The sequence below is a fragment of the Salmo salar genome, chromosome 12 (assembly GCF_965601325.2).
Source record: "Salmo salar chromosome 12, fSalSal1, whole genome shotgun sequence".
NCBI lineage: Eukaryota > Metazoa > Chordata > Actinopteri > Salmoniformes > Salmonidae > Salmo > Salmo salar.
In genome coordinates, this window is record NC_138302.1 from 42,004,043 (window position 1) to 42,016,846 (window position 12,804).

Below are 12,804 nucleotides of genomic sequence, written 5' to 3' on the forward strand. Positions count from 1 at the left end.
ATGTTGTTTTACGTCAATAACCAGTTTTTTTGTTTGTTTGTATTTTTTTAATGCTAGTCTAAAATGTCACAACCACGTGCGCACTAAGCAATAAAACCGTCACAGAAGCAAACTTTAGGCAGAATACCGGTCAGTAAAAATAAAGCAATTGGAGATACCAGATATACAGACAGGCTCGGTTCCACATTCACTACTGCATTTTTTTTTTTAATCAAGCGTAGAATAACTGCCATTTGTTCAGCTAAAAGGGGAGATTTTTCTTCAGTGCATGAAACATTGTCTTCAGCAAGACCGACTGAGACAGATCAATTCTACACCTAAGTGGAATGTTATGGTGATGACAAGGTATTGTGACACTGAGTGAATTCAGCTACCTCTTAAGGGTCCTTGCACTACTCCAGAATCTATCCCATCCACTGACCGCATTCCACTATAATATGGTCTCCTCTGGAGATACACAAAACAAAAGCATCAATGCCATCTCTGACTATGATAGACAACCTCCTTACACAACTTACATTAGGGGACTTGCTTACACACTCGTCGTGGGCAAAAGCATACATTCGCTTAGATATCATTTCATGAAGGAAACTGGTCAGTTTGTACTGTCAGCATAAGGCTATCAAGATAGGCTTGAATAACCAAGACGTCAAAGTTCAACGCAACAGCTTTAAGGTGTTTCTTTGCAAGCAGGTTAACATTACATTTAAGACAGATTTATATTTACCGCAAATGTTTACAATTTACAGTTGAGCCAAAGTGTGAGTCATTATTACACAAAGCAAAAAGTAACATTTAAGAACAAACCAGGATCATTGTACTGATTTCAAACAGCACCTTTATGACAGCTGAATAGGAGAATGTTCCAGGTTTGTTCAAAAAAGGTATATTGTCTTAATGTTAGGTTCTGATGGAATGATATATTTTTCTTATTTTTAACTGGACAGATGTGGAATGGCAAAACCTACAGTAGGGTCCCTTTTATTCATTTTAATTCCATATGCAAAATAAACAAACAATACGCATGTTAGTCAGTGTCACAATACAGCCCGTTTTACCATTCTGTATGAGGCCACAGCAGAATTGCACTGCTACTCAAACCATACAGTCCTGAATTTTATCATCCAGAATGTGATTATGTGGAGAATAACTAAGCATCACAGTGTTTGTTGAAAATAAACAGACAGTTTAATACATTTTCTGAGTCAAACCAGCCATCGCTAGTACACCAGGAAAGCAAAAAATGGATACTATAAGTGCATAACTTGCTCGGTGAAAGAACATATTTTTTAAATGTTTGGAGGGAATCAAAAGGAAGGGAGGTGGAGGAGGGAATGGCCATGCCACTCAACTGGGCAATTTTAGAATTGTTTTTCTCCTCACAAAACAAGACTCGGCTTGTTAACAACTGAGTGTTACCCTGTTGCCTTGGAGCATATCGGAGAAAGGGCACAACTGGTAGGTCAGGTACAATTCATGCTGCTTGTCATACAGAAAGGAAGAGGCTGGATGGAGCGGGAATGTACGGGCTGTATATGTGTAAGAGAAGAGAGAGAAGGGTGTGGGTGGATTAACAGTGAAGTGCAACGCCTTTAGTTCTCCCCTTCGCCGGCATCCCCCTCATCACCCTGGTTTTCTGATGTCCACAGCTGCAGAGGGGTAGAAAAACAAATCCAACCATTGAGTTCATTGGATTCATACACTCGAGGTATACAGTTCCAAGAGTATCAAACTATTATGCATTTGAATGGCATTACATGGACAAGGCGTGTATTGTAAGCACTTACAGTGAGGTTGTCCCTTAGTAGCTGCATGATCAGGGTGCTGTCTTTGTAAGAGTCCTCGTTCAAGGTGTCAAGCTCGGCGATCGCTTCGTCGAAAGCCTAGAGGGAAAAGAGGCATATGGAAGGGGGTAAAAAACATGTTCTGAAAGACCCAGAATACGAAAACCTACAATGCCTCCAAAACACGTTTTAAATGTATTACCCCTAAAAAGGGCTTACCAACTGACAAATCTTGGCATACCAGATGACAAAGCACCAATCATTAAAGTCAATTTTTTATTCAATATCTGGCAAACGCCAACAGCACGAGCACCGGTGTTAACGAGCAGGTTTGTGTCAGACCAAAAGTATGTGGACACCTGGTCATCGGACATCTCATTTCAAAATCATTGGCATTAATATGGAGTTGGTCCCCCCCTTTGCTGCTAAAACAGCCTCCACTCTTCTAGGAAGGCTTTCCACTAGATGTTGGAACGTCGCTGAGCATTAGTGAGGTCGGGCACTGATGTTGGGTGAGGTTGAGGTCAGTGCTCTGTGCAGGCCAGTCAAGGTCTTCAACACCGATCTCGACAAACCATTTCTGTATGGACCTCGCTTTGTGCACGGGGGCATTGTCATGCTGAAACAAGAAAGGGCCTTCCCCAAACTGTTGCCACAACATTGGAAGCACAGAATCGTGTAGACTGTCAGTGTATGCTGTAGCATTAACATTTTCCTTCACTGGAACTAAGGGGCCTAGCCCGAAACATGAAAAACAACCCCAGACCATTATTCCGCCTCCACCAAACTTTACAGTTGGCACTATTCATTTGGGCAGGTAGCGTTTCCCTGGCATCCGCCAAACCCAGGTTCGTCCGTCAGACTGCCAGATGGTGAAGCGTGATTCCTCACTGCAGAGAACGTGTTTCCACTGCTCCATAGTCTAATGGTGGCGAGCTTTACACCACTCCAGCCGACGCTTGGCATCGCGCATGGTGATCTTAGGCTTGTGTGTGGCTGCTCAGTCATGGAAACCCATTTCATGAAGCTCCTGGCGAACAGTTATTTTGCTGATGTTGCTTCCAGAGGCAGTTTGGAACTCAGTAGTGAGTGTTGCAACCGAGGACAGACCATTTTTTACCCTTTACCCGTTCTGTGTGCTTCTTTGTCCTACTACTTCGCAGCTGAGCCATTGTTGCTCCTAGAAGTTTCCACTTCACAATAACAGCACCTGCAGTTGACCGGGGCAGCTCTAGAAGGGCAGAAATTTGACAAACTGACTTGTTGGAAAGGTTGCATCCTATGATGGTGCAACGTTGAAAGTTACTAAGCTCTTCAGTAAGGCCATTCTACTGTGAATGTTTGTCTATGGGGATTGCATGGCTGTGTGCTCAATTTTATACATCTGTCAGCAACTGGTGTGGCTGAAATAGCGGAATCCACTAATTTGAAGGGGTGTCCACATACTTTTGTATCTATAGTGTAGCTGAGCAGGAGGGGCGTGTTTGTGCTCTGTATTGATTCGGTTAGGCCAGACTCATGCTGATCACACAGGCGCTGCTGTGTGATGGAGGAACGTGTGTGTGTTTGTGCGAGAGAGACAGTGTATAACGGTGCCCCACCGCCTTCGCCAAACTGCAGGCCTGCTCGGGGGAGTTGAGGATCTCATAGTAGAAGACAGAAAAGTTGAGAGCGAGCCCCAGCCTGATGGGGTGTGTCGGCTGCATGTCCTTCTTGCTGATGTCAAAGGCCTCCTGGTAGGCCTGCTGGGAGTTCTCCACTGTGGCTGTGACAGAGAGGGAGAAGAGGTCCAATTAATTAACGGCATCATGCTTTTGTTGAAGTTAATTCATGTTTAATTTCACTGCCCATCTCCTGTATAATGGATACTGATTAAACATTGTCTAGATCTTACGGGGCGGCACATAGCCTAATGGTTAGAGCGTTGAGCCAGTGACCGAAAGGTTGCTAGATCAAATCCCCGAGCTAACAAGGTAAAAATCTGTCGTTCTGTCCCTGAATAAGGCAGTTAACCCACTGTTCCTTGGCCGTAATTGTAAATAAGAATTTGTTCTCAACTGACTTGCCTAGTTGAATAAAGGTTAAATAAAATAAATAAATGTACTATGCGGACATCAAATGGGAGGTTTTGCTTATTTCTATGAAAATCAGAGGTTGAAGAAAAGTGGCTGATTAACGAATATGGGTGACTCAGAAGCTTCCCCATTGGACAGAGATGATCAACTTACTCTTCTTTGATTCTCCAGATGCCACCTCAGACAGATATCTGTAGTAGTCACCTTTCATTTTAAGGTAGAACACCTTGCTTTCTGCCTGAGTCGCATTGGCGATGAGGTAATTGTCGAGGAGTGCCTAAAACAGAAAAAAAGAGGGGTTGGTTGGGTGTCAGTCAATTCAAGTCCGCCCTTTCAACACACAGGACCAAACAAAAGATGAACCCAAAATAGATTATGCTTTGTAACCTGGCTTTGGGGTCAAATTCATTCCAGCTCACAATCAGAATGCCTAATGAAAAATGCCTGTTGAGTATAGGGCACTCCCAAATTGCCTGGACTCTAAATGAACAGACTATAAATGAATTGAAATAAAGCCCCAGTGTTACACCCATCCCCATAACATCATGGGACCCTTCATTTAAGAGCGAGGGGGGCCCATAGGGAGTAGCAAGCGGCCGCGCTCTCTCACCAGCACGTCCTTGCAGATGTCCTGCAGCTCAGCCTCAATCTTCTCGCGGTACTCGCGTGCCATCTGCTGCTTCTTCTCATTGCCCTCGGTCTTCTGCTCGATGCTGGAGATGACACGCCAGGAGGAGCGACGCGCACCCACCACGTTCTTGTAGGCCACCGACAGCAGGTTGCGCTCCTCGTTGGAGAGCTCGCCGCCCTGCTCCGTCACCGCCTTCATAGCCGCCGCCATGTCGTCATAGCGCTCGGCCTGCTCGGCCAGCTTAGCCTTCTGTACCAGGTCGTTCTTGTCCATGTCGAGACTGTGAAAGGGCACAGAGTTGAGGTCATAGTCACAGCAAGCAACATAGCCATCATAAAAATTGAGAAACACTGGGGCCATTGTCAATTCAGTCAACTGACAATGACTGAAATGAAATAAACTTCAGTAAACTTGCCTTTCAATGCTTTTTAATTTCAGTTTACTTCCTGATTGAATTGAAATGGAATTGACATCAACCCCGGAACAACTCTGGACATGCTATTGGGTTGCCTATATCTCAGAAATGAGGCCCTCCTTTAACTGAGTGAGAAGTATATACTAATATTTGGCCTAATTACTGATTATTCAATAGGCTATGTATTAAAACTGATTAATAAAATCTGAACATTATATGTCAACATGAAAAACCTTTCAGACACCACTCAGGAGTTACTCCAAAGTTATTTCCTTAGGGGCCATACTTGTGAACTTTGCTTAGACCATGGTTTAAACCATTGGTCTAAAATGGTTAGCTGCTAGCTTTTCTCATAGGCCATCCTGGCCAAATTAACCAGCTGAGCAGATAATTATATCCGGTAACAAAATAACAACCTATCAGAGACCTTAAACAGTAGAGCCACCATCCAATTGCATTTGTTCCATTAGGCCACTAGAGGCAGATTGTTTAACATTCAAATACTTGGTTTAATTTGTTACCTATGGTCTAAAATGGAGTGTGCCAATATATTTTAGCATAATGCTGCCTTTGACTAGGCTACTGACATCATACAAAATTCTAAAAGGTTTTCGCATACACTACCCGTCAAAAGTTTTAGAACACCTACTCATTCAAGGGTTTTTCTTAATTTTTTACTATTTTCTACACTGTAGAATAATAGTGAAGACATCAAAATTATTAAATAACATATGGAATCATGTAGTAACCCCCCAAAAAGTGTTAAACAAATCAAAATATATTTTATATGAGACTCTTCAAAGTAGCCACCATTTGCAGACAGCTTTGCACACTTGGCATTCTCTCAAACCATTGTTTGGGATGAGCATGACCGCAGACTGAAGGAAAAGCAGCCAACAAGTGCTCAGCATATGTGGGAACTCCTTCAAGACTGTTGGAAAAGTATTCCAGGTGAAGCTGGTTGAGAGAGTGCCAAGAGTGTGCAAAGCTGTCAAGTCAAAGGGTGGTTATTTGAAGAATCTCAAATATATTTTTATTTGTTTAACACTTTTTTGGTTACTACATGATTCCATATGTGTTATTTCATAGTTTTGATGTCTCACTATTATTCTACAATGTAGAAAATAGTAAAAATAAAGAAAAATCCTTGAATGAGTAGGTGTTCTAAAACTTTTGACCGGTAGTGTACATGACCAAATTACATGTTTTTGCTCATCCGTTTATCACACATCCATGTACTTTCACAAAAAAAGTAGGCACATTATATAACTTTGTATTGAGACATTGTGTGTTGTCAAATAGAAGATTATTTTTAAGGAGGAAAGCCTCCACTGCTGGTCCTCGAGTGAAATAGTGCAAATGTGACGAAGTAGAGAATCGAGATGCATATAAAACCTTGTATAATTAAGTGTACACATCTACGTAATTTCCGGTATATTCATTGTAGTGATGAACATTTCTGTATTACGCCTATCATATAGCCTGTGTTTTGGTCTGAGTAACTCCAAGATGCTCCTTTCATATTATTAATTGACTAAGTGTTGCCTGCTCTTCGATTCACAATACAACCACAATTAATGTAGGCCTAATAAATACTTGAAGTGTAGGCTACACTAAAGTTCCATATGCAATAGGCTATAGCAAGGAAGACACCATATGGTGTGAATGCGTGCAACGTTCAACCTATAGTAGGCTAGCCTATATCAACACCATTTTTGGACACGATATGCTAGCCAAGCTAAAAACACATCCATGACAATGAAGATAGCTCTATTGTTGATCTGAATGTCTATAGGCTAGGCCAGTCAGTCAACAGCTTGTGTTGCAGGAAAGCATGATCAGATTTTGTGTCTTTTACTGCATCGGCTTCATTCGTTTTTAAGCCAGGTTTCACCTCAGTGAATTCTTGGAGTAGCTGCGCCCTCTACTGGACACTTGGTGAACCTAGCCTGACCAGCCAATTTACCAGGGCCTAAAATAAACACCTGCCAAATGCGAGTAGATTTTGGTGTTGGCGGGTTAAATGTCTATTTCACCAGCCACGTTGGCGGGTGGTTAGGGCTCCACAGTGTGAGTATTTCACTCACATTTGTGAATAGAAAGTAATGTATGATCACATTTATAGTAAAATAAATTCTGCAGTAGCTGTTTTCAAAGTATTTCTGCCGTTTTGTTTCATAGCTGGTAAATTAATTGCACAAAGTCAAAGAACTACGAATCCTATATAGCCTATTCCACCTCGCTCTGCAACACTGCCTGGCTGGGGGCTGTGCGCACATGAAGAGCAGCGTGAAAGATTCAGATTTTTTAGAAGTGCTGCGCACAGGCATAAAACTTGGTCTAAAACAAACATCTACTCAAGTGAGACTTTGTCCTTGTGTTTCTTGGCTATTTACATTGTTTTGTTCACATGCTAGGTTGTTTTTCTATGTTTGAGCTTTAACTGCTAGGGGAAAGAAGACAACACTTCTACTAGTCAGACAATCTCACAGGCACAAACATGACTTGAGTCGCACTACAACGGTAACCTCACGCCCTTAAAGGAGCATTTTTGTCTAATCTGTGATATTTTGGTTAAACATCACAAAAAATGAAAAACAATAACCCACATTACTTCTTATTAATAATACATTTGTTTTAGAAACATTACAAAGCATGCTCATCTGTTCGTTTGTGTTTTCTTGGTGAAATTTGTGTGAAAAAATATGTTGGCTGGTAAAAAAATCTGAGAGGCTGGTAGATTTTTAAATCTACCTGTCACAGAGGCTGGTGTACCAAAAAGTAAATGTTATGCCCTGCCATTTACACGTGACAAGAAAGGCTAGATTATTATTATAAAAACGCTGTAGGCATAACCCACTCGTAGGCAAGTATACACATCCATGCAGCCTCATATGCTAAGACATTATTAGGCCCTAGCAGTGTGTTTGTGAAAAAGGCTGACGGAATCGTAAATTTATCTTGCAGATGCTAAACTCATTCAACTGTTGATCAAGTCCCATTGGGGCTCTAGGAAGTTTTAGGCCATAATCAGAAGACCATCTTTAACCTGTTATGGCTAGGGGGCAGTATTTTCACGGCCGGATAAAAAACGTCCCCGATTTAATCTGATTATTACTCCTGCCCAGAAACTAGAATATGCATATAATTATTAGCTTTGGATAGAAAACACTCCAAAGTTTCTAAAACGGTTTGAATGGTGTCTGTGAGTATAACAGAACTCATTTGGCAGGCCAAAACCTGAAGATTCCTTACAGGAAGTGCCCTGTCTGACCATTTCTTGCCCTTCTTGATTATCTCTATCCATTACAGGGGATCTCTGCTGTTACGTGACACTTCCTACGGCTCCCATGGGCTCTCAGAAGGCGGCAAAAAGCTGAATCGTGGCTTTGCAGGCTCTGGCTGAAAAAAAGTAGCGCGTTTGGATAGTGGCTGGTCACAGTACTGTGAGACTCAGGCTCGTGCACGAGGGGATCCCATGCTTTTATTTTCTCTCTTTGTACGTATACACGCTTTCCCGGTCGGAATATTATCGCTTTTTTACGAGAAAAATGGCATAAAAATTGATTTTAAACAGCGGTTGACATGCTTTGAAGTACGGTAATGGAATATTTAGAAATCTTTTGTCACGAAATGCGTCGTGCTCGTGACCCTTATTTACACTTCGGATAGTGTCTTGAACGCACGAACAAAACGCCGCTATTTGGATATAACAATGGATTATTTTGAACCAAACCAACATTTGTTATTTAAGTAGCAGTCCTGGGAGTGCATTCTGACGAAGAACACCAAAGGTAATCAAACTTTTCTAATAGTAAATCGGAGTTTGGTCAGGGCTAAACTTGGTGGGTGTCTAAATGGCTAGCCGTGATGGCTAGGCTATCTACTCAGAATATTGCAAAATGTGCTTTCACCGAAAAGCTATTTTAAAATCGGACACCTCGATTGCACAAAGGAGTTCTGTATCTATAATTCTTAAAATAATTGTTATGTTTTTTGTGAACGTTTATCGTGAGTAATTTAGTAAATTCACCGGAGGTTTGCGGGGGGTATGCTAGTTCTGAACGTCACATGTATTGTATAACATAATGTCCTAGGTGTGTCATCTGATGAAGATCAAAGGTTAGTGCTGCATTTAGCTGTGGTTTTGTTTTTTGTGACATTATATGCTAGCTTGAAAAATGGGTGTCTGATTATTTCTGGCTGGGTACTCTGCTGACATAATCTAATGTTTTGCTTTCGCTGTAAAGCCTTTTTGAAATCGGACAGTGTGGTTAGATAAAGGAGAGTCTTGTCTTTAAAATGCTGTAAAAATATCATATGTTTGAAAAATTGAAGTTTTTGTATTTTTGAGGAATTTGTAATTCGCGCCACGCGTATCATTGGATATTGGAGCAGGTGTTCCGCTAGCGGAACGTCTAGATGTAAGAGGTTAAACAAGGGTTTCCCAAACTCAGTCCCTGTGTGCACATTTAGGTTTTTGCCCTAGCACTACACAACTGATTAAAATAACCAAATCATCAAGCTTTGATTATCTGAATCAGCTTGATGATGAGTGGGTTATTTTAATCAGTTGTGTAGTGCTAGGGCAAAAACCTAAATGTGTCCCCAAGGAGGACCCCAGGACCGAATTTTGGAAACCCTGTAACAAATAACCATTATAGTAAATAAAAATGTAAACAAAGTGATAAGGTTAGAGGTGAAACACAGCTCTAGACTTACACCTAGAGCAAGGAATGTTTCTAATGCCCTAGACACCAATAGAAAATAACATGAAATGGTCACAGTACTCAGTGACAACGCCGCAGGGGATCTTAGCTATATTGTTTTACCCATATAATTAATAGGACCTATTGTTTAACCAATGTATTATTATGGCCATGTTAACTACAAGCTTATTATGGCCGCTAAGTCAATTTTGACTCTGATCTGTCACTTGCGTTAGTTTATTTACAATGCCTGGAGTACTATGAAAGTATGGTATCCTAAAATACCAAGGACAAACGTCTTAATTGCCAGTACATTAGTTATTATCGCTATAAACCCGATAACATGACAACCTGCTATTCTTTAATCACGGATTTAGCAATGGAACGTCCATGGCGGAAAAACTGCAGCATTGCCCTATAAGATCCGTAGGCAACCTCATTGCTATGGCGCTAGCTAGCGTGCTATATTCCAGTCCATTGAAGATGTTGGTAGTTGGCTAGCTACGCCCTCTGTCGCATTCCCTTGCGGAATTTTAAGATGGAGCGATACCGTTAGCAAACCAACTAACGTTAGCTAGCGTAATTGAATGCTACGAATGAGTTGGATTTACTAAAATGTCATTTTAATTCGTTATAAGCACCTGATTTATTTTATTGTTCATGAATCGCAAAGGCCTGTGTATTGCAGTCCAGTCACTTGTAAAATTCGCTGGAGATATCGTCAAGTTAGCATTAGCTTGCTAGCGCTGGTAAGATATCTTGATTTCACGACGACCAGGATGGGAACGTTAGCCTGGCAAACTGTGTTTTTCAGTCTCTATACACATTTCATAATGGAACAATTTTTGATTCATATATTCCATGGCAGATCTCCCCTATTGGTTTACAATAATCTACATCCTAGCTTGTTTGTGAGCTCTAGTTCGCCATTCAATCACACGTCTCGGCCTAAGTCATTGTACAAAGCCCCAAACCACAATAGGCACCTTCCGCCATAGATAGCGATTTGAGCCATTGTTGGGTTATTATGGGCCCAAAATTCTCTACCTTAACCAGGAAATAATACTAGAATCAACTTTATGCAAGTAAACTCACAATTAGAATGTATTTTGAATCTTGCTTTTTTTTCTCTGAACGATGGGAGTATCAAGCTGTCCTCGGTTCGCTGCTCGGGATATTCAGGGCAGTACCACTTCCGCCTGTGCTGACACTTCCGCTTCCTCTAAACCCCACCCTCCTCCGCCAGTATCTATGGTAACAGCACTCCGGGGTTTTCAGAGCGTTGTACAGGGTCGTTGACGTCATAAAGGCTACGGGAACCACTACAGAATGACGTAGTGGTCACCATAGTTACTGCAGAGAAGAGGCGAAGCAAAACATGTTTTTACAATGAACCTTTGTTTAACTAGGCAAGTCAGTTAAGAACAAATTATTATTTACAATGACGACCTACACAAGAGGGATAACTGGGCCAATTTCTTTTTTTTGGGGGGGGGGGGGCTCACCAAGCGAGAAGATTTTGTATGGAGGTCAATGGGAGTGTCACATTTTGTAATAATAAAATGTATGTCTTATTTGCTACGTGTGGCTTACTTGATATAATATAAGTTTCGTAACGATTAAGGTAGCTACGAGTGTAAGTAGGACACGTGACATCCTGGAAACTGAGAAAAAAAACCTGTGTATCAGACTTGTGCCTGATCGTCACTACACGAACACAAAGTCATAAACCCCGCCTATTTCTACAATCTCCCTTCTAAAATATGATTTTAAACCTAACACGAACCTTAACCTACACTGCTAACCTTATGCCTAACTTTTAAATTAAAAACCCAAAAGCACATTGTTGTCATTAATTTCTCGATAGCCAATTTTGACTTTGTGGCTGTGGTAACTAGGAAACCATTGTGCCTGTTGTCCACACAGAATATTGGCTATGCTGGTTCCACCTGATATTGCCTCCTCCCGACTGCCTTCCATTTTTGAAGATATTTATTTTCATTGTGTGGAGTATATGGTCAATACAATGGATAATCTGTGGTTACTGTCTCCAAGAGACAGCTGACAGTCAGATGTTATGCTGCGTTCATATGATGTTGGAAATTTGCCACGTTTACATCATGTCGGAAACTCATACCTCAGAGTTCAAATGAATGTATACTGCTCAAAAAAATAAAGGGAACACTTAAACAACACAATGTAACTCCAAGTCAATCACACTTCTGTGAAATCAAACTGTCCACTTAGGAAGCAACACTGATTGACAATACATTTCACATGCTGTTGTGCCAATGGAATAGACAACAGGTGGAAATTATAGGCAATAAGCAAGACACCCCCAATAAAGGAGTGGTTCTGCAGGTGGAGACCACAGACCACTTCTCAGTTCCTATACTTCCTGGCTGATGTTTTGGTCACTTTTGAATGCTGCCGGTGCTTTCACTCTAGTGGTAGCATAGTCTACAACCCACACAAGTGGCTCAGGTAGTGCAGCTCATCCAGGATGGTACATCAATGCGAGCTGTGGCAAGAAGGTTTGCTGTGTCTGTCAGCGTAGTGTCCAGAGCATGGAGGCGCTACCAGGAGACAGGCCAGTACATCAGGAGACGTGGAGGAGGCCGTAGGAGGGCAACAACCCAACAGCAGGACCGCTACCTCCGCCTTTGTGCAAGGAGGAGCAGGAGGAGCACTGCCAGAGCCCTGCAAAATGACCTCCAGCAGTCCACAAATGTGCATGTGTCTGCTCAAACGGTCAGAAACAGACTCCATGAGGGTGGTATGAGGGCCCGACGTCCACAGGCGGGGGTTGTGCTTACAGCCCAACACCGTGCAGGGCGTTTGGCATTTGCCAGAGAACACCAAGACTGGCAAATTCGCCGCTGGCGCCCTGTGCTCTTCACAGATGAAAGCAGGTTCACACTGAGCACGTGACAGACGTGACAGACTCTGGAGACGCCGTGGAGAACGTTCTGCTGCCTGCAACATCCTCCAGCATGACCGGTTTGGCGGTGGGTCAGTCATGGTGTGGGGTGGCATTTCTTTGGGGGGCCGCACAGCCCTCCATGTGCTCGCCAGAGGTAGCCTGACTACCATTAGGTACCGAGATGAGATCCTCAGACCCCTTGTGAGACCATATGCTGGTGCGGTTGGCCCTGGGTTCCTCCTAATGCAAGACAATGCTAGACCTCAT

General features: G+C 42.3%; 1 protein-coding gene across 1 annotated transcript; it reads right to left on the minus strand.

Moving 5' to 3' along the window:
* Positions 1–965: 965 nt before the first annotated feature.
* On the minus strand, positions 966–10,856 carry ywhaba (tyrosine 3-monooxygenase/tryptophan 5-monooxygenase activation protein, beta polypeptide a). Its single transcript, XM_014131624.3, has 6 exons — positions 10,710–10,856; positions 4,470–4,770; positions 4,013–4,136; positions 3,386–3,549; positions 1,788–1,883; positions 966–1,649 (listed from the first exon to the last, which is right to left on the minus strand). The coding sequence occupies exons 2-6, from the start codon at positions 4,761–4,763 to the stop codon at positions 1,593–1,595; spliced, it is 735 nt and encodes a 244-aa protein (XP_013987099.1). The 5' UTR covers positions 4,764–4,770; positions 10,710–10,856; the 3' UTR covers positions 966–1,592.
* Between the last annotated feature and the right edge of the window lie 1,948 nt (positions 10,857–12,804).